Raw genomic sequence first — 25,647 nt, forward strand, 5'->3', positions numbered from 1 at the left:
AGAAGAGGGGGAAGAAAAAGGAGAGATGATGGAGGAAATGATGATCAGGACACAGGTGACTGGTACTTCATATCTTAAAAACAAATTTTCTGAAATTGTTGCAGAAAGGAGATGTGGAATAGACAGAAAACCTGGGAGGGAACTTATTTGTTCCTTCTTTAAAACACACCTAACATCCCTAAGCTAAAATGGGCTTTGATTTCTTTCGAAGTTTCTTCACTTGTCTGGGATTCCAATATACAAAGCAAATCTAAGAAATTTAAGTGGCCCCGCTGGCTGAGGCATTTACATCGTATCGTGGAGGGTAAAAGCAATCGAGGGACTCAGAGAAAGTATTTAACCTTCTCCTTTAGGTGGCTGCTAAATTGCACTTTGTGTAGAGCTGTCATAACCCAGATGGACAGTGACTGGCTGTTCTGTTTGGGGGTGGGGGAGAGACGCGAAGACATCAGGGTACTCAGGGAGCCCTCTCAAGTAAAAAGACTCCATTCCCCAGCTTCCTAGCCAGCAGCTTCCGCTCCCGGTCCTCCCACTCCTTCCCCCTGTCTCCCTCCTCTTCCTCCTCCTGAACTGTGTGTCTGTGTATGGAGGTGCATGAGAGGAAGACAGGACAGCAGCCATCTTAGAGAAGGGTCAGGCTGGGGGCAGCAGGCCACACATGCCAGAGGGCAATTCTCAAGAGGGATTGGATTGTTTCCTTCCACTATGGATCCTGAGGATCTAGCAACATCTTTTACCCAAGGCATCCCATTGGCCCAGAAACTCCATTCTTGCCCCAGGCTCCAGTACCAAACAAGTGTGGGGCAGGTAATGAAGAATGGCCAGTAGTAGGGCAGTTGACAGATTGGTACATTTGCAGATTGTAAATTCTGACTTGAAGCCCTGAGCCGCCTATCTGCTGATATAATTAAAACCTAGAGTGCTTTGCTGGGGGCTTCGATTTGAAACTGGCCTCAGAGGCACATGGTCGAATTTTTCCTCAGAGACCCTCAACGCCAACACAGAGCCTCTGCTCAGCAACATTTTGATGTCTGGAAGTGATGCCGAGCCTCTCCTGTTCGGCTATTTCCTAACAGGCACCGTAAATCTTGTGCCTTCAGTGAGCGTTGGTTTGCTTTGCTGGTCACTGTGCTCTGGTCGCTCTATAGGCCTGTGCCTTGACAAGGGGGGGTCTGTTGGCTCTAAAATATCATTTTCTTGGTCTTGGGAGATGGCTCAGTGGATAAAATGCTTGCTGCATGGCTGTAAAGTCTGGAATTTCGATTACCCAGAACCCACAGAAAAGCAGGCAGGCTTGGCGCCTGCCTGTTGCCAAACCAGCAGACAGAGATAAGTAAGGTATGCCTGGGGTAATAAATAAAGTAGAGAGTGATTGAGGAAGACGACCCATGTCGACTTTGGGCCTACACACACACAGAAAATATCACTCTCTTGTTACATATCTCAGGATCATCTCTGAAGGTATGTCTCCAACCATGAAAATGAAAACATGCTGCCTGTTTGTTTAAAGACTGGGAACGTGGCTAGCGTCATTTCTCACCTCACACTCCAACCATAAGTACAATAATCCTCCTACGTCAGGAATCTCTGCCTGCTGGGCTCTCTCAGCCTCAGGCCTTTTAAAACCATACATCCTTGCTCCACAACGTGTGATTTCTGTAGTGGGTAGCTGTTCTGTCTATGACCTAGAGAGGCAGCAGGTAACTGTCCCACCTGCCTATGACCTTGAAGTCCATGCCCCTGGGGCAGGGCCTCACCGCGACCCTTAAGACCTGAGATGCACGTAGGCAGCTCTCTGCTCTGCTCTCTCCTGTGGATTTGGAGACTGGACTGAGTCAGGCGGCCGGAACAGAGTTCCAGAACCTGCAACTATGCTGTTCTGTAGAGTGAGTTTTCCCCCTGATAAATTCCTTTGCCCGTTAAACAGACTCCGTGGATTTCTCGTTATGAATTTCCATTTCCCAAGGGTAGTCAAACTCCTATTTGTTCTTCATGCTTCCTTTTCTCTGAGAAGTCACTTGTTACTCAAACCCAGTCAGGGATGTCCTGATCTGCCTGTCCTCCTACTGCTCTGTCCTGGCGGTGTTCATGGGGTGTGGTAGCTGTCACACATTATGTGACATCTTCCACGAGAAAATAGCACAGGGATGGGGTGTAGGAGGGGGTGGTGGTGGGGTGGTGGTGGGGTGGGGTGGGGATCTCAATTCCATGAAGTGTTGGATGCTCAGGGAAAATGGGCGACCATACTATTAAGGAAAAGGTGTGCAGAGCAGAGTTCTGTGCAAACACCACAGGCTTCAAGTTGTTGCTGGGTTTAGACCCTGGCTCCGGGGTTCATTGATGAGCTGAGAACTTCAGGAAGCTCTGATCCTTGGTTCAGTCCTCTTCAGGGGTAAGCGTAGAAGCCTATAGAAGCCTGTTGGTGGAGCTACAGAATTGGCAGCGGAGACATGTTGCTATACACACCTGGAAAGGCAGTAACATAAACACATGTAATATACTAGGAATCTAGAGCACCCTTACTTCTATCTGGAATGAAGCCTAGTTGTTCTCAGTCTCCACATCCATAAACGCATAATTAAAAGGGCCTGTATTGTCTATGTATTCTCTGTATGCCTATGCACAGTGACAGGAATGTGAGTTGGAAAAACGACGCAATCCTCACCTCTACAGACCTCAGTTGGAGGAGGGGTGGGGTTAGAGCACACACTGTACAGGCGACAGTGATAAAGTTAGGAAATTGGAAACAGGGGCGAGCAGAGGCTGCTCTAACAATGGGGGTCAGAGCTGGAAGTCTCTTCTGGGACTATCACCTCAGCTCTGTCTCAAATGATGAACATGAGCTCAGGAAATAAATAGGAGAAGGGATTGCAGGCAGAGGGAACAGCATGAACAAATGCACAGAGGCAACTCGGTTTTCCTGGGGGGGGGGGCTGAGTCTAATGGAGTAGGACGTACCTGGGAAAGAAGATGGGGAGGACAGCAAGAAACCAGCAGACGGGGCCTTGTGTGTGTAGCTAAGAAATGTAGGCGTTAGCATCAGGCCATGGGGGACTACTGAAGGATTTTAATAAGGGGAGTGCCATGATTAAAGGAGCAATTTAGATGCATTGTTGGCAGGAAATTAATTGGTAGTTCTCTGAGAAAGCCCTTTTTGAAATGAGAATCCCCTCTGGGCCACTATCCTAAATCTGCTCATTCATTTTGTTCAGAGTTGCTTTGGTAAATATTTATTGAGCACTTGGAGTCACTCATCAGAGAACCTGTGGGCTCTGAGATGAGTGTACTCCTCTACCTGCTATGAATGAGCTCAAGGGATCCACTTGAGTAATTACGGTAGGACACAGGAAGTGATAAAGAGTAAGACCGGAAGAGAATGGTAGCTGGAGAACTCTGCATCCAGATGTGTTGCTGGATGAGAGGCTGAGAGATGGCCATACAAAAGCACTGTGGACACACAGAGATTCTGTTCAGTGGGGGCATGTTCAAGGGTCCCCAGGGCATTCCAGGACACATCCAAGACTGAGGGTGGTTGCCAGGGAGGCCTGAGGAGAGGTTTTGATAACAGCCTCATGGGAGTTTCTGAGCTAGATGTAAAAGAAATAAGCATAATGTGAATGGTGGGTGTCTGGCAAAGACAGTCCAGATAGGTGAAGCACAGGCTGTGAGGATGCAGGAGAACACGGTCCTCATCCAGGAAGCCCAGCAGGTCTATGTGATCACAGATTAAAGAGACGAATGGCAGGGACTCAGTGTGAGAGCACTTGTCTAGCATTATGTAAAGTCCTGGCTTCCCCAGCACTAGGGAGACTGGGAGGGAGAGTGGGAGGGAGAGTGGGAGAGAGGAGGACATGTTATAGTGGCTTGAGACCCGATCCAGGAGCTGACAGAGTTAGTTAGCATTTGGGCCAGCTAGCTTTATGTCAACCTGACATAAGCTGTAGTCATCTGAGAGGAGGAAGCCGAGATTGAAAAAAAAAAAAAAAAAATGCCTCTATCAGATTTGGCTGTAGGCAAGCCCATAGAGCCTGTTCTTAATTAGTGATTGATGTGGGAGGGCCCAGACCATTGTGGGTGGTGCCACCCCTGGGCTGGTGGTCCGGGGTGCTATTAGAAAACAGGGCAGGCTGATCGAGCCCTGAGGAGCAAGCCAGTAATCTTGCAGAACTTTCCTTGAGTTCTGCTTCAGCTCCTGCCTCCAGGATCCTGCCTGCCCTGTTAAGCCCCTGCCTGACTTCCTTTGATAATGGACAGTAATGTAGAAATGAAATAAACCCTCTCCTCTCCAAGTTGGCTTTGGTCATGGTGTTTCATCATAGCAATAGAAACCTTAGCTAAGATAGCATTTTATCTGAAAAATAGTTACAGGGAAATGCTATTTAAAAAAAAAAAAAGTGAGAAATTATAATGGAACCGTATTTTAGAGCTACTGGGCCATTGAAGAATTGCTTGCATGAAGCTGATTGCCAGTGAGAAAATAATGGTAAAGATATAAGCAAAAGCAGATGACCCACGGGACTATCTGCTGGGGGTTGTCTGTAGCCACAGATATCATCCGGTGTACCTGGTACAGACAGACTGACTGCCTTATTCTCCCTCCTCTAGTCTTGAAGGATTTCCTAGGAAATGGAGAACTCATCCACAATGCCACACCCACAGTTCCCAAGTGCAGCTTTTTGTTTTGTTTTGGTTTTTTGAGACAGGGTTTCTCTGTGTAGTTTTGGTGCTTGTCCTGGATCTCGCTTTGTAGACCAGGCTGTGGTGATATATTGTGCCCCCCAATATATTGTGCATCCTAATAAACTTATCTGGGGTCAGAGGACAGAACAGCCACTAGATAGACATGGAGGCCAGAAATGGTGGCACACACACCTTTAATCCTAGTATTCTGGGATCTCTGTGAGTTCAAAGCCACACTGGAAATGGCTTGGTGACACATGCCTTTAATCCCAGGAAGTGATAGCAGGAAGCAGAAAGGTATTTAAGGCATGAGGACCAGGAACTAGAGCCTGGTTAAGCTTTTAGGCTTTTAGCAGTACAGCTGAGATTCATTCCGGATAAGGACTGATAGGCTTCCAGTCTGAGGAAACAGGATCAGCTGAGGAATTGGCAAGGTGAGGTGGCTGTGCCTTGTTCTACTTCTCTGATCTTCCAGCATTCACTCCAATACCTGGCTTCAGGTTTGATTTTATTAATAAGACCTTTTAAGATTCATGCTACACCAGGCTGGCCTCAAACTCACAGAGATCCACCTGGTTCTGCCTCTCGAATGCTGGGATTAAAGGCATGAGCCACTGCCGCCCGGCCCAAGGGCAGCTTTTAAGATGACTAATTTGTCATAACTGTCTTGATATCAGAACCCTACCTGAGTCAACCCAAGAGAGTTTCTGGTCAGTACTTATTGTACCTTAGATGAGCACTCATATGTTTCCCTATGGAAACAGGAGCTGGTCTGAACATAACATACTGCTGCAAATGGGGCCAGGGCTTAGGGATGTAGAATTTGTAACAAGCTACCTTTCTAAAATTAGAGAATTTCTTTGTCCCAAAGTATACACCAGAATTTTGTATAAAGATTGTAGACATTTTTTTTTTTTTACTAAGAATAAATCTTAAGCTGGGGAGATAGCTCCATGGATAAAGAAAGGGCTTGTCATTTAAGCATGATGATCTGAATTTGATTCCCTGCAACTCACATAAAGCCAGACATGGCAGTGTCCATCCGTAATCGAAGCACTCCCATGGTGAGATTTGAGGTGGAAACCACAGCCTGAAAGGTAGTGGGCCTGGGGTATGATGTGGCAAGCAGCAAAGAAGCCAGATCTCAATCAACGGAAAGCAAGGATTGATACCTGAGATTGACCTCTGACCTCCACATGTGTGCAATGGCATGCAAATCCACATGCACAATCACACAGCACACCATACATCTATATATAAACATCTGAATCTCAGGAATTGTGCTGGATAGTTTTATGTCAGCTTGACACAAGCTGAAGTCATCTGAGAAGAGGGAATCTCAATGAAGAAAATACCTCCATAAGAACAGGTTGTAGACAAACCTGTAAGCATCTTCTTAATTAGTGATTGATGGGGGTGGGTCCAGCCCATTGTGGATGGTGCTATCCCTTGAGCAGGTGGTTGTGGGTTCTATAAGAAAGCAGACTGAGCAAGTCATGAAGAGTAAGTCAATAACCAGTACTCCTCTAAGGCCTCTACATGAGCTCCTGCTTCCAAGTTCCTGCCATGTTTGAGTTCCTGTCCTGACTTCCTTTGATAATGAACAGTGATATGGAAGTGTAAGCCAAATAAACCCTTTCCTCTTCAAGGTCATGGTGTTTCATCACAGCAGTAGAAACCCTAAGACAGGATTCCAAGCAAATTCCCAAAGACAGAGAGAGAAATGAAGCATGGGTCTGTGAAAGGCCAGGATAGACAGGGTTTGATGAGGGAAAGTTGGCTCCTAAATATTCTGGAGCCAACTGGAGAAATGGTTGTTTATATTAGTACCAAGTACTATTTGGACCTTGAGTTCCAGTTCCAGTTTCTCTGGCTGCTGATGAACAGAAAGGCCTTCTTAAAGAAAAAATGTTCATAGATATAGACTAAACATTGTTCCCTGAAAGGCTCTCAGCACCAAGGGACCTCTTCTTTCTTATTGCTCTAGAAAAGCAACCAAGATTATCTCTTCCTTGAGTAAAAACTCTGAAGACCCTCCGTGAGCATGGTTTTCTTCTTCCACTACTTCTTCAGTGTTCTGGCTGCCCCATGAAATGCAAAGGACCTGCATGCCTCCCTGTTATTGTTTATGCTGTCCCATTAGCCCTGAATGGCTTCAGAGCCTCCCCTCCAGTGAAAACCATTCCATCTCACTTCCAATGGGCTTCACCAAACTTATTTAGTGTGTGGTGTGTGTGTGTGTGTGTGTGTGTGTGTGTGTGTGTGTGTGTGTGTGAAGATAACTCACAGGAATCGGTTCTCCCCATCTTGTAATTTCTGCCACTCAGCGAACTCCAGGCTAGCTAGTCTGAGAGATTCTGGGAGATCTCTCCCCTCTCTGCTTCCTGTCTCTCTGTAGGATTGCTATGATTACAGGTTCAAGCCACCACATCTTTGCAATGCTTATGAATTCAGCAGACTGAACTCAGGCCATCAGACTTATGAGGCAAGTCCTTTTACCCACTGTGCCATCTCGAGGGCCCCAAACTGATTCATGATGCCACTGCATATTTATTGACAAAACATTCAGCCCTGTGGTTAGGTGGCTGGCTGTTTTCCATAACTGCCTTCACTGAACAGGCATTGAGTATTTGGGGCTGCATGCTCAGCTGGCCCAGCTATCAGCTGAAGATAACAGAGATGAATAGAATCCCTGCATTGTAAAGAATGGAGGACTGAGAAAGGCCAGTGGGCAGCCGAGATAAGGTAGAAGGTGATAAGCAAGCAGAACTGACCCAGAGGAGTGCCCAGAGACACGTGATCGCACTGGACACTGGGAACTGCCTTCCTGTCTGCACGGGTGGGACATGACAAGAGAAGAGTTTGAGCTGTAGACCCCAGAAGTTCTAGATTCCTTCGTTGGATCACATGGGGAGCCCTCCTTAGGGCCCAGACACCTAAAGGAGGACTGGAGCAATTATCAGTCCTTCTACCCGTGTCATGGGAGCTTGAAGTTTCACTCTGAATCTGTTCCCAGGGCAAATGAGAGGAGATCAGGCTGTTTTCCCCTTTCCTAGGGTTTTAGGTGTTAATCCCCGCGACCAGGAGCATAGGCAGTCTCCCCACTGTCCAGCTCTCAGAGTGGGGAAGCCTGTGTTCCTGAAAGGTGCTCCCATGCTGTTTGTGAGACTTTCCCTTCTTTCCGTGGTAGCTAGCACCTGGCAGCTATGACTTCTACTAGAGCATACTTTCTTGGCTTCTGCAGCTCCCCTGTGCCGTGGATTTTTCGCTTGCCTGTTCCTCGGGGTCCCTGCATTTGTTTTCCAGGAGGGAGAGTTTCAGGCTCGTGATAAACTGTTGTCATTGATGTTGCCCTTGTTTTTTCCCTGTGGTGAACAGTCACACTCAGCAATCTACAGGAACTCAGAAATTAGTGGCGTTTGAGGGGCCTCGCTGGCACAGGGTTTCCATGTCAGCTTTCACACATGGAGTCACTGCTAATTCATGGGAAATCTATTTTCTCATGTTGAGCTGCGGTGTGATGTGATGCAGGCATCACGGATGGACATCTAGAGTACCATGTAGCCAAGTAGCCTCCATCTCACATTTTGTAAACTTCAGATAGACATATGATTTGACACCAGACTTTTTTCAATTGCAAATTTATTTTAAAAAAAATCACATCACCGAATTATATTTTGTTACTTATTTTGCATAATTATATTTTTTAATTACATCAGATCAGAGCTACCTTAAAATTCCAAGACTACATGAGCATAATTTGCTATATCATTTATTGTAATTTTTTTTGAAAATTCAATTTTACTAGGAAAATGTTGTATTCCTGTCAACATAAACAACAAAAAGTAAATAAAGGTTGGGTTCCTGAGGGCTGGAGACATGGCTCAGTGGTTAAGAGCACTGGCTGCTTTTGCACAAGACCTGAGTTCAGTTCCCAGCAGCCATGTGGCAGTTTATAACCATAACTCCAGTTCCAGGGGCTACAGCAGTGTCTTCTGGCCCCTTCAGGCCCAGGCATGCGCATAGTGCACATGCAGATATGCAGGCAAAACACTCACATACTTGAAATATCAATTTAAAAAGTTTTTTAAGAGATAAGTTTCCTGGAATTTGAATTTGCTTCCATAAAATAATTATTAGGGAATTGTGTTTTAATTTGTTTTATTTATTGTCACTGCTTGTGTGGTTTGTGTATGATGCATATGAGTGCAGGTACATGTGTGGCACAGCATGCCTGTTGTTAGACGGTGGTTTTCAGGGGTTGAGCTCTCTCCTTCTGCACTGGGTTCTGGGAACCAAACTCTGGTCTTCAGGTGTGCTCAGGAAGCCTTTTGACTCACTGAACCATCTGGCTGGCTGTGGTTACTGTACGATTTCTAATGGAATTGTGACATACATACAATTAGTTATAGAACTTCTGTGAGACAGCAAAAGTTTATAATCTGGTTCTAAATTCATAAGTTCGTTCACAGAATGGTTGAAAGCTGGAATTACGTGGAGTTGGTTTAAATTCCTTTTTGATTTTCTATGTCAGTGATTCTCAACCTGTGGGTCAAGGACCCTTCAGGGGCCAAACCATGGCCCTTTCACAGGGTTGCCTCAGAGCATGAGAAAACACAGAGATTTACATTACAATTCATAACAGTACCAAAATTACAGTTTGTGTAATCGTGAAGTAGCAATAAAATAACTTTATGGTTGGGGTTCAAACCATGAGGAACTGTATTAAAGGGTTGCAGCATTAGGAAGGTTGAGAACCACTGCCCTATCTAAGCTTGAGGAGTTATTTAACCTCTCTGTACACATTAGCTGTCTGTAAAATGGTGTAGTAAGCATGCCCACATTGTGGGGCTATTGAAGAGATTAATCAAGACTCCATGCAATTGATCAAGAGTTCACAATGAGGCTGAAGAAGACAGAAAACACAACTATGAAGTGTGTCCGAGATGTGCAGAGGGCACAGGAGCACTTGTGATCATAGTGTCGGGGGTGAACATGAGCTCCAAAGCCAGGCTACATGAACTTCTGTGACCTTGAGGGAGTCACTTAGGTTTTCTGTGCTGGGTATTTGCCTGCACCTGGGAGTCCAACAGATGTGACCAGGTGACTGTGTGAACCGCCCAGGTCAGTGTGTTGTCACTGCCATTAACTATGGTTCTAGAAAATAAAAAGTGAACGAGAGACCTCTGAATGTTGTTCTCCAAGTTTAACTAAATTGAGATGTCATAACATCACATCCAGGGAACCGGACTTAGAAGTGTTTGATCCCAGCTACCTCCTCCTTCTGAAGTAGTGCTTTCTTTGTTGATGGTGGCTGGTTGTCCCCTCCTTTCCATATCAGAGATAAGCCTCTTCTGTTTAGAGGACACTGCATCTTTTATCTTTGTTCCCACAATATCTCCGACATGGGTTTGTCATGTGCTTCCCAAATGAAGCATTTGCAGCTCACCTGATCCATCCAGATCTGAAGTGCCCAGGATGTCTTCCAAAGCTGTTCTCAGTGCTACCGTCTGACTTTGTAGGGGTTTGTTTCTGTGGACATTTGAAGCTGACCTCACAAAGATGTGCCAGGAAAGTTTACAATACTACAGTTCTCACTCACTTATCCCATGAACCTGCCAACTTTTCCAAGTGTGCTGTCATTGGTTCATTTACTCACCAGAGACTTTGTGAATTACAGGACTAGAGATAAGTAACATATTGTGTTTGCATCATCTAGATTCTGAAAGACTTGTAAATCTGCATCAATTCACCAAATTTTTATCAAGCAGCTGTTGTAAGACTACTATTCTTCCAGGTTCTGATATGGCAGCAGTAATCAAAACCTAAATACAACAGGGCCCGTCCTTGTGGAGTTTCTACCCTGACTGAGGGAGATGGGTAACATGCGGAGTTCTGGGAGGTGCTGTGGAGGAAAGCATGGCAGGCTGGATATGTCAGTGTTTGTCATTGTAGATGACCAAATCCACTGTTACTGGTCTACACAGCAAGGGGTTTATCATAGATTACATGGAGAATCACCAAGTGCACTGGGAAAGATGTTGTATGCCACATAGCGGAGCTCACGAATGCTGCCATTCACTGCACAGCATGGCAATCTTGGCTCCCAAAAGGTAGACTCTTGTGCTCATTTCCCTCACCTGTGCTTGGAAAATTGCAGCAGAGAGACTGCCTGGAGATGTACCTCTGACCTTTTCTACCTCTGCATGAAGGGCAGGTTCACTGTACTGAGCTGGATGAGTCAGGCTGCATGCAGGGGAAAGCAGGCAGAGTGGAGGTGGTGGTGTCGGTTTGGTTATCTGTTGTAGACTGCATTTGGCTCTTCAGTGGTAGAACCATCAGTCATGCTCCCTGCTCTAAAGGTGGCCTCAAGTACTCTTAGGAAACTGGCCTTGCAGCCTCACCCTCTAACACTGGGAGCGGTAGTGAGTGGACCTGTTCGCTCCTCCATCTGCAGCAGGCTGTGCCACACCTCTAGGCACGTGCTTCTTGTTTTCTGGACACCCTCCCACTGTTGTCCCACTGATGGCTGCTGTCATCTCCAGGAAGGTTTTTTTGGTATGTCCATCAGATCTCCAAGTCTCTATTGTGCTGTGTGTGCAGTAATTCCCTGTATTATACTGCAGCGATCCATGGATGTCTGTTTCCCTCGTTTCATGAATCAGAAAGGGACTGGTCTAGGGGTCATCATAACTTCAGTGTCTTGCTCCTAGAAGACAACACATCTTTTCAACTGCCATCGAAGCTTTGCTAATTCCAGGAATTAGCCATTCAGATTTGCTAATTCCAGGAATTAGGAGAAAGATGAGCCTTCCAGGCAGAGGAAATAGTACAAAGAGATGTGAGGGGGCAATGTATGCAATGCAGTGAGGGGAGAAATGGGGCAGTCTGCTGCGGAAGGGGCCCCGGTGATGTCAGAAAGTCCAGGAGAGGCGTGAGGATGCGTCTCAATGCTCAGCAACTGTATTTGAGCTGATTTGAGAGCTCAAGGAAGCCAATTTGAAGGATTTTCAGCATGTAAGAGACCTATATGATCAGGTTTGTGTTGTTAAACAGATTTGTCTAACAGCTGGATAAATGAAGGATTAGAGCTCAGAGTCAAAGCAAAGAGACCATAACGAAGTCGTTTCAAAATCAACAAGAAAGGCTCCAAGGTAGTGGTACTAGCAAAGGGACTGGGAAAGCTGGTACACCAAAGACAATTTAAGCTCATGGGGAGGAGGGGCCCATCAAAATGGGCTGTGGTTTCACCAGAAGGCTCTAACCCACTGTTAGCTGCCAGGCCACCCTATGCCATGTACCTCATGCCCTCAACTCTGAAATCTCAGGAAGTGATAAGCAGAAAAGCCCAAATCATATCTGTTCCCCACACATACCAGGAAGAAGGAAACAGTGTAGTACTGAAGAGACATTGAAGATCACCGAGGCCAGCACCCACTCTGGTATATGACTGAGCAAAACAATGATTTTTCTGTGGTTTCTTTGAAGATCAGGAGTTGTACCACACACCATTGGAAGATCTATCCAATTCCCCATCTAGCTCCTGCCTCTAAGACTTTCTTGTGTGTTTACTTACAGTCTATATCTCCCTAATAGTACACAAAAATATCTCAGAGGATTTTGATGGTGGAAACTGTGTCCTGTCTACATAGTAAGCAATTAATGAACATTTACTGAAAGGGGAAATGAACCGAATATAGTCAGGTTTGCCTCACACTGAACCAGTGGTCTTTGCAGAGGGCCTGGGTTTGAAGGTTATCAAATGCACAATTCTGCTTTGCATAAACACTCCAACAAAGATTAAATTCTACCAAGTAATGCCTTTAGAGTTGGCTTCAGACAGTAAAGAAAAAATAACCATGATTACATTACTTCAAAACCAGTAACCACTAGCCAGCTCACACCTGTTTAGATGGCTGATAGAGAAAAATAAGAGTTGGTGAGTATGTTGATAAATAAGAATCCTTGTGTTTGGCATTGGTGGGAATGTAAAATGATGTGGTTGCCATGGAAAACAGTATGGACGTTTCTAACAACTTAAAAGTAGAATTGCCCTATGTCCAGCAATTCAACATTTGGGGACATACCCCAGAGAACCAAAAGGAGGACATCAAAGTGGTGCTTGAACACAGAATTATATAGCAGTCTAATTCCCAGTAACTAAAATGTGCAAAGAACCTAAGTAGATAACCCAGGCTGGCCTTGGCAGAGAATCCTCCTGCTTCGACCCACCAAGTGGTGGGACCACACATGTGTGCTGGCTTGCCTGGCGAGAAGACAGGAAAGCTAACACTTACTATATCACAGCTAAACCTGGAGGGTATTGTACTAAGTTAAATAACCAGTCACATTGAGACAAATGCTGTATTTTTTTTTCATTTGTTTAAATACCCAGAAGAGTCCACGAGTCGGAAAGTGAAGTAGGAGAGGAATACAGAGCTATTGTTTTCAGGGTGGAGAGTCTCGTTTTGTAAGATGAAGGATACTGGGGACTGGTTCGACAACAGTGTCAATCTTTTTCTGGTACCAAACTGAAATCTTCCAATAGCTAAGATCATGTACTTTATGTTAAAACTATTCACCATGAAGTACGTCTATCTGTTATCTTATTTGGTCCTGAATTGTTATGAGAAGTACATGTCTTTCCCCACCACAACCAACCTGTGCTCTTTGTGAAAACAGATTCCTTAGTAGCACAGACTGGCCTTGAACTCCTAATCCTTATATCTCAGCCACCCGAGTAAGTCCTAATTTAGAGTAAGGGAAAATAGGCTTAGAGCCATTAAAAAGGATTTCATAAGGCATCTGGCTGGAGAAGGACTAAGCTGAGACTCCACATTCAGGACCCCCGATGCCATTCCTAGCACAGGCTTGTGCCACATCAGGAGAGAGGACATAGAGACGGTCTAGCTGATCTGTTGACTAAAGTATAAGAAATGAACCGTTGGCAATTTGGAGAGAGAACCGTAAGCGTGTGCTGAGGTGGAGGCGTGTAGTGGGAGTGAGCTGAAGGAAAACAGCAGCGGACAGCTCACAAACCAGCTTGCAGCCACCTGCCTTCCTCCCGACGTTTGTCAACGTCCCTCCCTCCTGAAACCCTCAGAGAGCAGGTGTGAGTCAACTGTAAACATGGTGAAGGAAGGTCATGCATGCGGCAGGTCCCTCAGCTGGCAGAACCCAAAGTCACTGCCATGGCAATGGTCTGTATACGTGAAATAGAAAGGAGAAAACAAAACAAAACCAAACCCTGGAATGTGATCAGGAGGGGATAACGGCTCTTAGTGTTTGAAGTGATTCCATTAAATGCCTCCCTACTTCCCATGCATTTACCAAAACCAATGAGCTCTAATAGGAGAAGGTGGACCAGTAGAAAAAGTACCACGCCTATTTGGCTGGACTAGCAGACAGCTCCCGATGTAGTCCTGGACACTCCCTCTCTTCTACCTTCTGCCCTAGGCCTGGGCTACCACGACCAAAACCCTTTTCATATGCTGGATTTAAGATGTTCTCCGAAGGGAACCACAAACAAGAGTACTATCTGGCCTCTCGTAGCTTTTATTTACCATAGTCCTACTGTGTGTCAGGCCCTCTACTGGACACTTTCTGTGTGGTAACCCCAATCCTTCTAGTGTTCATAATATTATACAACTGCGTGTAACATTAAGACATGGTCGCAGAGCTGGGCGATGGTGGCGCATGCCTTTAATCCCAGCACTCGGGAGGCAGAGACAGGCGGATCTCTGTGAGTTTGAGGCCAGCCTGGACTACCAAGTGAGTTCCAGGAAAGGCGCAAAGCTACACAGAGAAACCCTGTCTCGAAAAACCAAAAGAAAAAAAAAGAAAAAAAAAAGACATGGTCGCACATAGGATTTGCCTGAATGAGAAAGGGCAGAGTCAGAATTTGGATGTAAGCCTTCTAAAGTTTGCTTTTACACGGTGTGAAATTCGACAGCCAGGTTATGAAGAGACAGAAGAGCATCAAGGGAACAGTGAAGCTGCTGGTCCTACTGTTCTTCCTAGAGGCAGTCTGGATGGAGGGCGAGCTTGAAATCATCGGGAAGTGCCAGGAAACACTTGACAAGCAAATGGGAGTATGCTTTGTGACTCAGGCAGGCCAGGATGGTGGGCAGGGCCAGGTCTCCAAGGCAATTGTAAACAACCCATTTGGTATAAGACTAGTCATGTTTGAATTGTTTTGTGTGGAGATAAAATTTCGTTATCTTCTGAGCAAACAGAGACTGTATTATGACAAGCATTTTTCTATGCCAAAGCATATTTTAACTATTTCTTTAAGAGAGAAGCCATCAAAAGGCTTAGCAGACATCAGATGTGGTGGTGTGGTGCCTTTAATCCCAGCACTCTGGAGGCAGAGGCAGGTGGATGTCTGTGATCCTGGTCTACATAGAATTCCAGGCCAGGCAAGGCTACATATAATGAGACACTGAGTCTCACCAAAAACACCAATAATGTTTAAGATCAATTGCTAGTACTGTCTCTAATTAGTCCTTCCGTGCTGTGAGAACATCCAACATTGCCAAATTTAAGAAGGAGAAAATGGTTTCCCCCATCTATGCACAGGCTGAGACTGCTCGCCTGGAGAAGCATTCCCTCACGTCAGCCCTCGGAGACCTTTAACAAGGCCAATGAAGCCGCTTGATCATGCTGCACATTTTCCCAGGGTAACCAGACACTTTTCTTCCTCTTTGTGCTTCAGGAAGGGGTAAGAAACTTCAAGGAACTTCGAGCCAAATTTCAAAAGTTTGATGCCCCACCTTTCCCAGGACCGATTAAGTTGCCAACTGGTGTTTCTCGAAAGGATGACAGGGGACACACACAGGCAGCTCAGAGTCTGGCTAGTGGGAAGGACCTCTCATCCCATCACCATCAGCCCCTGTCTTCTTCTTCTACTGAAGTATGCCAGCCTCTTAAAAGCCAGGAAAAGAAGAATTCACGTTCCTCGGGACCTCCGGAAAAGTCTGCTGTGTGTCCTGCAAGAAATTCCCAGGAAGCTGCCACGCCACGGGATGGGAGTCGATCAAAAGCTGAGTCATCCAATGAGGAGAAAGGACTGGTCCTCAGCAGCTTCAGATTTAAGCTTTGGAACTGGGAGAAATTTTTATCTCAGAACAGTAAGATGTCCCCAGCTCCGCCTCTTACCAACTGTGGGAATAAGACCTTCCATGTGGAAAGTCAGAAAACCACAGGGCTTGCTCAGATAAAACCAGAGATGAGCCCGGAGACAACAGAAGTCCAGACCTTTTCTCCCCAGAGCCATTTGATGGTCCGGAGAAAATCACCTGTGGCCTCTGAAGCCTCCCCTTTGCCGCTTCCTCAGCATGGCAGGAAAGGTACAGACAGCCCTGGTGCTGAGGAGAGCCCCAGGAACAGCCTGTGCCAGCCTGTTTATGAGTGCGAGCTTACCAGCCCGGTTCCAGGTAAGAAATGGAGTCCCCGGGGGACTGGAGGCAAGACCATTGTGCTTTTCTCATCCCGAGCCTGCAGAATTGAAGTGTATGCAGCCTTTGCAACAGCAATAGAGAGCATGGCTGTGGTCAGCCTGTTAAATTGTAGTCTCAGGTTTGAGCAAGCGCCTAATCCAGAATTACGTTGTGGCACAGTTTGGCTCCACTTGGACTTGAATCCCAGCTCTACCTTCCACAAGCTACGTGAGCGTGGGTGATTTATAAGCTTCTTAAACCTTAGTATGTTCTACTATGAATCAAATTCATCGGCACCCTTCTCTGTGTAGGAAAAAAAGCACAAAATGTGTCCTGTCTCAGCGTAGGAACCTAGGAGGGCTACTCCAATCTCCAGACCTTCTATTCCTTGCTTTGAATCCATCAACTACCTCTTTGGCTCTACTCTGAAAGTGTGTTCGGAACCCCTCAGCTTCTGTCTGTGCCCCGGCCCCTATACCACACTTTTCTCTCACTGGGCCATTACCAGCTGCTCTCCCTGCTCCCACCCTCTCGGCCCCTGGTGTTCTGTTTTCATGGTGAGCCTGTCAGGTAGCATGATTCAGATCACATCACTGCTGCTCAAAACCTGCCTGCCCATCTAACATACCTCACACTGTTTGGGGCTTGCCTGCTTCTCCATCCTCCTCGTCTCCTGATTCATTGGCCACTCAGTCTTTAGATATAAGATGGTGGGTTCCGCCCCAGGTCTTAGCACAGGTCAGCCCATCTGCCTGGAAAACTCTTCCACCAAGTCCCTGGCGGCCTGATCCCTTCCTTCCTCCTCCACGGTCTCTGCGGCAGTGTCCCCTGCCCTGAGTGGACTCTTTATAGCGTCTCCGCTGTTCCTGCTGCCCTTGGACTTCTTGCAGTGTTTTGTTTTCTCAGGCCCTTGCCTCTCCCCAGTAAGTTGCTATACACTTGTTTGCCTCTGGAAGATGGAGTTTTCAGAGGATAAAATCTATCTTCCTCACTGCCTTATCACAAAGAACAAGATCAAGTTAAGTCTCCAAAAAGATGTTTATTTAGTGATTGGTGGATTGATCGATTGGTTGATTGGATAGACAGATGGATGTCTTGATGTATGAATGGATCACTCACAGTCCTATGGCTTCTCCTTGTACTTAGAATAGAAACTAAAGTACTATAACCTATAACCAGATGTTTCCTGTCCCGACTGCCCACTCCCAAATAATTGACTCAGAAGCTGAATATGAGTAATAAATATTCAGTCTATAGCTCAGCCTTGTTACTAGCTAACTTTTACACTTAAATTAACCCACATTTCCTATCTATGCTTTGCCACGTGGCCCATGGCTTATTACCTCATTTTCTACATGTCCTGTTTCCTCAGCAGCTGTCTGGCTGGTGTCTCCCCTGACTCCGCCCTCCTTCACATCATTCTGTTTGGATTTCCCACCTAATTTCCTGCCCAGCTACTGGCCTGTCAGCTTTCTTATTAACCAATGAGAGTAATACGTATTCACAATTTACCGAAGGATTATTCTACAACAATAACCTTAATGGCCTTGCATGTAAGTCCTTGCATCTCTGACTTCTCTTCCCCTAACTCACCAACTTATGGTCCACATGCCAGGTAGACCTCCAGGACTCTCTTCTTTGTTTGTCCCTGCTGTATCATCAGTCTCTTCTTATTATGATGAACATTCCTGAAGCCAGGACTATATTAGTTTCTGTTCTTGGTTCTAGCTCCATCTCCCACAATAATGCCTGGAATACAGTAAATGAATAGGTACCAATGAAGGATGGGAAAGATGGATGAGAAGAAAGCTATATGGGAAAAAGAAAAGAAGGGTGGGTCATCTCCCAGGTGAAACTATGGAGAGAGTTTAATGAGATAACCACGTAGATCAGCTTAGCACAGTGCTTGGGGGGGAAATGTGAGTAACCAGTTAATAACTGGTGTTTGATTTTCCCTATGTCTTCTTCTTGGTTTTATTAAGACTAAAATTCCCAACAAACTTACAGAGAGTAATTTGGCCCTGAGCTTCTGGAGATGTGGCATCTAATGGAAGGGCAAGAAGAAAGCTTGCCCCCCCATCTCAGCTTGCCTTTAATCCTAGCACTTGGGAGGCAGAGCTAGGTAGATCTCTGTGAGTTCGAGGCCAGCCTGGTCTACAGAGCGAGATCCAGGACAGGCACCAAAACTACACAGAGAAACCCTGTCTTGAAAAACAAAACAAACAAGCAAACAAAGAAAATCCAAAAAACTTTGTCTTTCTCTGTCAGGAGAAATGTCACATATGATTTTCATGTATAATCATGGAATTCCTGTTGGGGTTATATTTGTGAATACCAGAAGCAGAAATACACACTATTGGGACTGTTTAGAAAATCTTAAGACACTAAACCCATAGATTCTAAGAACCCTGAAGCCAGAGCCCTGGACATTCAGAGACCAATTCCTACTCTGCTTTCCAGTCCCATGCTATTTGCTCAGCCCGTACTTGAGGAGTCTTTTCCGTGAGTAATCACAGTCCCTCCCCTCTAAGCTGGGAGAGCAGTGCCACAGAGTCCCCACAGTAGCCCACCAACCACAGCACAGACGCAGCAGCATTAGCAATATACCAGAACGTGCAGACTAGAGAGTGTAAGCCCCAGCCTTGATTCCAGGAAACGCAAGAAGGCTTTTTTAGGGAACTGTCACTGGAGTGCAGCCTTAACAAGTGGTTGTTGGTAAGAAAGGAGTCAGCATCCCATAGTCAGGAGGGGTAGGCGCAGTCTTGGATAGGAGAGAGTCACTGAAGGCTTTGATAGCCAATGCTGGAGCGCTGAGAAGCCAGTGGTGTGAGAGGACGATGTGTGTACCAAAGGTTGAGAAACAGGACAATGCTGTTTGCTGAGAAAAGAATCTAGACATGAATCCAGGTTGTGCTGAAGCAGCAGAACAGAGATGATCAGCAAGACAGTGATGTAAGCAGGTGTGTGTTTGGGTCAGCGGGTTCTCACTGCTGGATGGAGACTAGTCAGACGAGAGGAAGGCTGAAGCCAGCAAACTGGTCAGTTTTAGGAGACAAATGTAAATAACACCCTACATGTTTTCCTATCCATACTCAGATGAGCCAGAGAGCAGGCATCAACAGCTTCCCAAAATAAAGCCACTGCCTTCCATTGAGACCCTCGGCCCGCCTCCCCAGAAGCCTTCAAAACCCCCATTTGTGGACCTCCAGGCCTTCCGTAGGCAGCCAACTGCTGTCTCCAAGACCCTGAAAGAAGGTAAGAGGATGCACAGCGCCTACCCACACCAGCCAGAGTCATAGTCCAGTGCCTGGACCACATGCCCGTCCCTCTCCACCCCGCTTCCATGTAAGAAGCTGTTCTTCCAAGGGGCTGAACGTTATTACAGCTGTTTTACATCACAGCTGTGGCAGTTTGCCCTTGAAATGACACATGTATAGGAATTGGCCCCTTATCACTTCCCCCTGAGAATACTGCATTGCATCACTGGGAATCTGTCCAAGAGGAAGAAAATGAAAAGTCTCCAAGCAAGGAAGCATTGAGCTTTTGTGTGTGCTGTAAAACCTGTGCTTTAAACAGTCAGTGAAGGAGGAAGAGGAAGAAAGGACAGGGGGAAAAGTCAGTGTAAGCTTGACCTGACATATTTACTGGGATCCCCTTGGGTCCCTGTGCCCTGCATCCTCTGTAGGACGTGATGCATCCCTGGAAGCCATTTATCTGTGTTCTTTTTGTCTCCCTCCCTCTGCTATTTAAAGGAACACCTCTGGTCCTTTCTGTTCCTACCTTGACATCATCCTCCAGACTTCTTAAACACCTTTTCTTGCTCCCTCAGTGAACATGTGGGGAACGGACACTTTGGGCGCTGTGCGGTGGGTGCCATGCGGGGATGTTGGTTTTACTGTGGCCATCAGTGCAGCAGGAGGTGGGGTAGCAGAGCTAATATAAGCTTTGGTTGTTCATTTGTGTGCTTTGGGCAACCTCACAATTGAATCTTTCTAACTCAGTGGCTTTCATATGGGAGCCAGCATCAGAATCACCTGAGGACTTTTTAAAATGCATCCTCAGAGCTTCTCATCTTGGGGGAGCCTGAACATTTGCCTTTTAAGTGGGTAGTGGCATGCTGACCCTGGGAACCACACATGGAGAGTCTGCACTACAGGTCACCTCCAGCCTTACCCTTTGAGAAAGTTCCCATGCACAGACAGCTTTCATAGGTGTAGGGTGGTAATGTGGCCAGCTTCTCATCAGAGAAGACTAAGTGTGATTTTTTTTTTAATTTATCATTTTGGTTCTTTTTTTTTTTTTTTTTTTTTTGAGACAGGGTTTTTCTGTGTAGCCCTGGCTGTCCTGGAACTTGCTGTGTAGTTCAGGCTGTGCCCAAACTCAGAAATCTGCCTGCCTCTGCTTCCTGAGTGGTGGGAGTAAAGGCATGAACCACCATGCCCGGCAGTGATTTTTATGAACATTAAAGAACTCAGGCTTCAAACAATTGTCCCCAAAGGAAAGACGGCTGACTAGAACAAAATGCTGAGTCTATTATAATCAAACAGGCTTTGTGGATCTCAGCAACTTCCCAGGAGCCATTTCAGTTTGAGCATGGTACTCACTGAGCCTCATTTTCCTGTCTTGTGAACTGGGGCACTGTGGTACCTCTAATCTTGTGGAATTGTTGTGAGAAAGTATTCTGACCATGGGTGGCACACAGCACAAGCTCAGTAAATCTAAGTGTCATTTAGAACACACGTTGAGTAGTTCTCTCTGCCAGGCCATGTGGTAAAAACAAGCAATTAACAAGTTAAACCTACACAGGGGTTCTTGTCCTTAAGGAGGCCAAAGTGCCCATAAATAACACCATCGAGTGTAGGTATGTGAGACTGTGCACATACCTCTGCATACCAGGGTGGGAGCGTCATTCACTTTAACCAGCCTGCAACCAACACCCCCTTTTCCTTCTGCCTCTTGCTCTTGCAGTGACTGTGAAGGAGGGCCCCCGGACTCCAGATAGGTGAGTACCTGTTCCTCTCCTGTGGAGGAGGGCAGCCTACTGGGGGGATTCATGGGCCGTGTCAAAGGCAGGCAAGAATCTCAGAGCCAGTATGCATATCCCCTAGATAGGCTGCAGGAAGAACAGATGTACAAAGCAAACAGCAATTCTTGGTTTTAAATAAAAGATGAAATAAGATGCATTTCACTGCTGCACCGATGCACACGTCATCCTCTGAGGTACTTGGTACTTCTTAATTGTCCAGGTGGGTTTAGTATATTAACATTGGCCTTCTTAGTTATAAATCAAAGAAGAGGCTGAGAATGCTCTGGGCAGCTGTGGTGTTAGGAGCTGGAAATGGGATAAAAGATGTTCTATTTCTGGTGCCCCCTCCTGAGAATTTTGTTAGGGGAGAGTCAAGTCATTAATTCACTTAGCCAAATAGTATCTCTTGAGCTTTTGAAGTGGTCTGCCGTGGGCCACCTGGTTTTTGTGGGTTTGCTCTTTTGCATGTCTCTTGGGGGCTGCAAAGCTGCTGCTGCAGCCCTCATTTTATGGGCCCAGATGCCCAGCTTCAGAAATGCTCCGCTCACCAAGCCATGATTCCAATCCTGATGTGCCCAAACTGTTTTGACTCAGCCTCACTCCCTCACAGAGATGTTCTTGGCAAGGACAGTCGTAGGAGGAGAGGCAGGCTGACAAACAAGCCTATTCTAGTTCTGCCATCAGATGTTCATAGTAGTCACACATGCTATCTACAATAGAGGAAGCACGTGATTCAGAACTTGCAGCAGTGAGAGAGCAGTCACGTGTCCTCCAGAGGGACCAGGGAGTATTCCTCCAGTGCAACATTAGTATTCCTTAGTGAAAGCAGACCTTAATACTGTGAGTCCTTGGGGGGAGCTGATGGGGACTCCAGAGTAGCTCGTGTGTTATCAGACTAGTAGCAATGCTGGCTGGAGTTGCTCACATTTCTGTAGCTCAGCTGGAAGCTGGCTGATTGAGACTTACCCTAGGACTGGATACGTAGACTTGGCACAGACCATCATCATGAGACAGAAATGTTCTCCTCTCTGGGGCAGCAGACAAGACAGTAGCATAAACAAGCACTTCCCCAGCCTTTCCCAGGTCACTTTCACTCACAATCTATTGCTCAAAGCACCTCACTGGCCAAGTCCAGAGTAAGGCTAGAGAGACACTGAAGACATGCCAAAAAAATGAGGAATGAAGGAAGGGTGATAAGTGAGAATGTTAATCCACTCAACCCATTGGTGAAGAGGGAACTCGTGAGTCCAGTGGTGAGGATGAATGTTTACTCAGTATAATTCTAGTGAAGAGATGCTAAAGGAAGGGACAGGAGGTGTGTGGAGGTAGCCCATCTTTGTGGAAGAAGAATGTAGACAGTATAGACATGGATTGAAGAGCCAACAGGAACATTGTGAAGCACCTTGTACAACCATGGATTGTTGAGGTGGCCCTATTCTACCAGGCAATGGTTGTGTTGTGCTAGACATAATTCACGTGCTCAGGAAATTCCTAGTGTAATGTCCATTTGAAAGAGTTGATTGCCAGGTGGGTGGGTGAAGCTGCAGTTCTGTGAAAGAGACAATAATGTAGAAGGTTCTAGCAGTGGTTCACACTAGCCACTCTGTGCTCACAGGCCCAGAGTGGTCTGAAGTAGCAGCACACCGCTGCCGTGCTCTGAGTCAGTCTGGCCTCACGGCTGCCATTCTGAAAACATCTCAGAATGAGTGTAACTATGCTGGGCATATTGGCACTAAATGAAGATTTCTCTGGCATTTTAACCACAGCGACAGCAAGTCATTTTACACTGAGAGCTGTGAGGAGCCTTTGGGAGACAGTTTCCTGTGTGGCGCTGTCTTCCTACAGGATTTATGAAGGCAATTTTGACTCTTCTCCCCGTCACACTGGCTTTAGAACACAGCTCCCATCTGAACTTTTTCTTATATGTGAATTGTGATGTAGGCACATATGATAAGAATGAAAGGCACAGGAGATAAGGAGGACCCACAGTACTCAGAGGTGGAGTCATGAAAGAGGAACTAATTTGAGGTCTAGCCTACATAATAAGCAGGGGTTAGATAGGTCAACCAGTCTCTTTCATGATACTGTAATATAAAAATGAGATATGAGCAGGGTATTCCTCCTGGTCACACATACACACCTGACAGGTAGCTGGTTGATGGATGGATGACTTGATGGACAGTCAAGATGGAAATACAATTAGGTACGATAGCACATGTTTATAATCCAAACACTAAGGTGGTTGAAGCAGAAAAATTGACATAAGTTCAGGGACAGCCTGGGCTACATAGTGAGATCCTGTCTCAAAAAATTAAAAAAAAAAAAAGAAAGATGTGGAAAATGTGTTGAATATACGTAATAAAGAGAGATAAACAGACAAAAAGTATCCTGATGTGGAAAAATAATTGATACATCCAGATTATAGAATACAGCCAACCATCTATACCTGTGGGTTCTGATCTATAGGTTCAAATAAACCTTAGGTGAAAAAAGTTTGGAATAGATTCTGTCTGCTGAGCATGTAAAAACATCTTCTCATCCTTATTTTCTGAGCACATGGTGTAGCTGCTATCTCCGCACATTGGTACCACACGAGGAGTGCTAATAAGCTAGAGGGAAGTGTGGGGGAGAAGGTGTGTAGGTTCTACATACATACTAAGTGTTGTATAAAGCAATATGGGCATCTGTAGCCTTGGTGTTTGCAAGGGATTCCAGAAGCAATTCCCCATAGATACTGAGGGGCAGGCAACTGTATATTAAAACCTTGCTAAGGAGTTTGGACTCTGTCTTGTCAATGACAAAACAGATGTTAGCTTAAACATATAACTGTCATAATGCCCAGCAGCCTTAGATACAATTTCCATGGAAACAGGCTTGCTGGAAAAGAAAGATCTTCCTTGTTCATGTATTAACCTTCAATACAGATATTAGATTTAAGCATAAATTTATCATAACTGGAAAAGAACTTGGCAGTTTTCTGATACATCTGGACCATGAGAATGAAGATAATAGGAGCCTAGGTTTTGAATGCCAATGTTACCACATAACGTTTGTAATACTGAGGCTGCCTTAACCTCTGCAATCCTGTTTCTGTTCTTACCCAATAGTGAAATGAGATGAGGATTGTAAAGTGTTCATTACAGTGTCTGGCATCTGGAGAGTAACTCACTTAGCTATTATATAACATCCCAAAGAGTAAGAATAGCATGAGACCTCTACTTCTCAAACATCTATTGATGGGAAACTCAGTAACTAGAATACACAGTACTTATCCTTCTCTGTTAGATCAAATTTTAATTCATTTAACACACATTTCTCCAGTACATTCTGTATAGTGAGGACTCTTTCAAATTAAGTTGGGAGAAAAATTGGCCTCCATATCCCAAAGTTTCAACGATTTGTTCCATCTGAACTTGATTCTTATGTACAACAGACAGGACCTTTAACCCTCCTCAGGATGGTACTTAAAGCATAGAATGTCACCTTTCTATAAATGAAAACACTTGTCTTTGATCTTTGTTGATGAAGTCTTTGTATTTTTGCTGTATTGGGAGGGGCACACGTTATAATCGTCTTGATAAGAACTCAGTGCCATCAAAGACGGCCATCTTTCATTTCTGTACCTCTTCCGACACTGTTCAATCCGAGAAGCAGATACTCCCGGAGTGAGAACAATAACAAGATCAAGCTCCTCTTCCACACTTGAGAGAAGTAGCAACATGCCAGAGCTTTGATGTTTGCATCTGCAAATGGACATATGATAGGATTTCCTTGAATGTATTGGGGGGGACCAATACCACCAAGCAGTGCATAGATGATGCCCAGCGCGTCTTAGCTACTTCTTCAACACCACCTCACCATTGTTTGTATCTGAAATATTAGTGTCTCGTTAGCTCACAACAGTGATAGAGCTCTTTAGAGGATGTTCTTCTCATCATTCTTTCATGCAAACCAAGCTGCCTGCCATCCCTCTTGCATCAGCAGCCAGAGCTTGTGTGAACAAAGCAGGTTGATCCCTGGGCAACAGCTAGCTTTAGGTCACTGTCAGGGCTTAGCACGGTTGGCTAGTGTTTTATTCATGAACTATAAATATGGCTTTCTCCCTCTAAAAAGTAGCAGAGGGTAATCCTGATTCAGGAAATGGCTGACTTCCATGAGAGAGAGCAAGAGGCCGTTTATTTCAGGAGTAAAGAAAATGCCCACATATATGGGGGCTCTGAAGAGCCTGCAGATATGTTCATAGGAATCTACCATTTTCTCAGCGCACACGCACGCTCGTGTGTGTGTGTGTGTGTGTGTGTGTGTGTGTGTGTGTGTGTGTGTGCTGGAGACAGAGTCCCACTATCCAGTCCAAGCTAGCCTTGAATATATGGCCACTTTGACTCTACCTTGCAAGAGAACTTTAAAAAACAATGTTAAGATTTATTTTTATTACTTCTAAATATGTATATGTATGTTTTAGTGTGTGTGCCACTGTGTGCAGGTATCCTCTGAAGCTAGGTG

General features: G+C 45.6%; 1 protein-coding gene across 4 annotated transcripts in view; it reads left to right on the forward strand.

Moving 5' to 3' along the window:
• Fyb2 (FYN binding protein 2) overlaps positions 1-25,647 on the forward strand; it is a 112,811-nt gene that overhangs the window by 22,687 nt on the left and 64,477 nt on the right. For all 4 annotated transcript variants that reach the window (XM_028887938.2, XM_028887948.2, XM_037202761.1 and 1 more), the window contains exons 2-4: positions 15,395-16,115; positions 19,215-19,373; positions 21,087-21,120. In XM_028887938.2, coding sequence (XP_028743771.1) covers positions 15,395-16,115; positions 19,215-19,373; positions 21,087-21,120 — 914 coding nt within the window. The remainder of the gene's footprint in view (positions 1-15,394; positions 16,116-19,214; positions 19,374-21,086; positions 21,121-25,647) is intronic.

This window comes from Peromyscus leucopus, chromosome 2, assembly GCF_004664715.2.
Source record: "Peromyscus leucopus breed LL Stock chromosome 2, UCI_PerLeu_2.1, whole genome shotgun sequence".
Lineage (NCBI taxonomy): Eukaryota > Metazoa > Chordata > Mammalia > Rodentia > Cricetidae > Peromyscus > Peromyscus leucopus.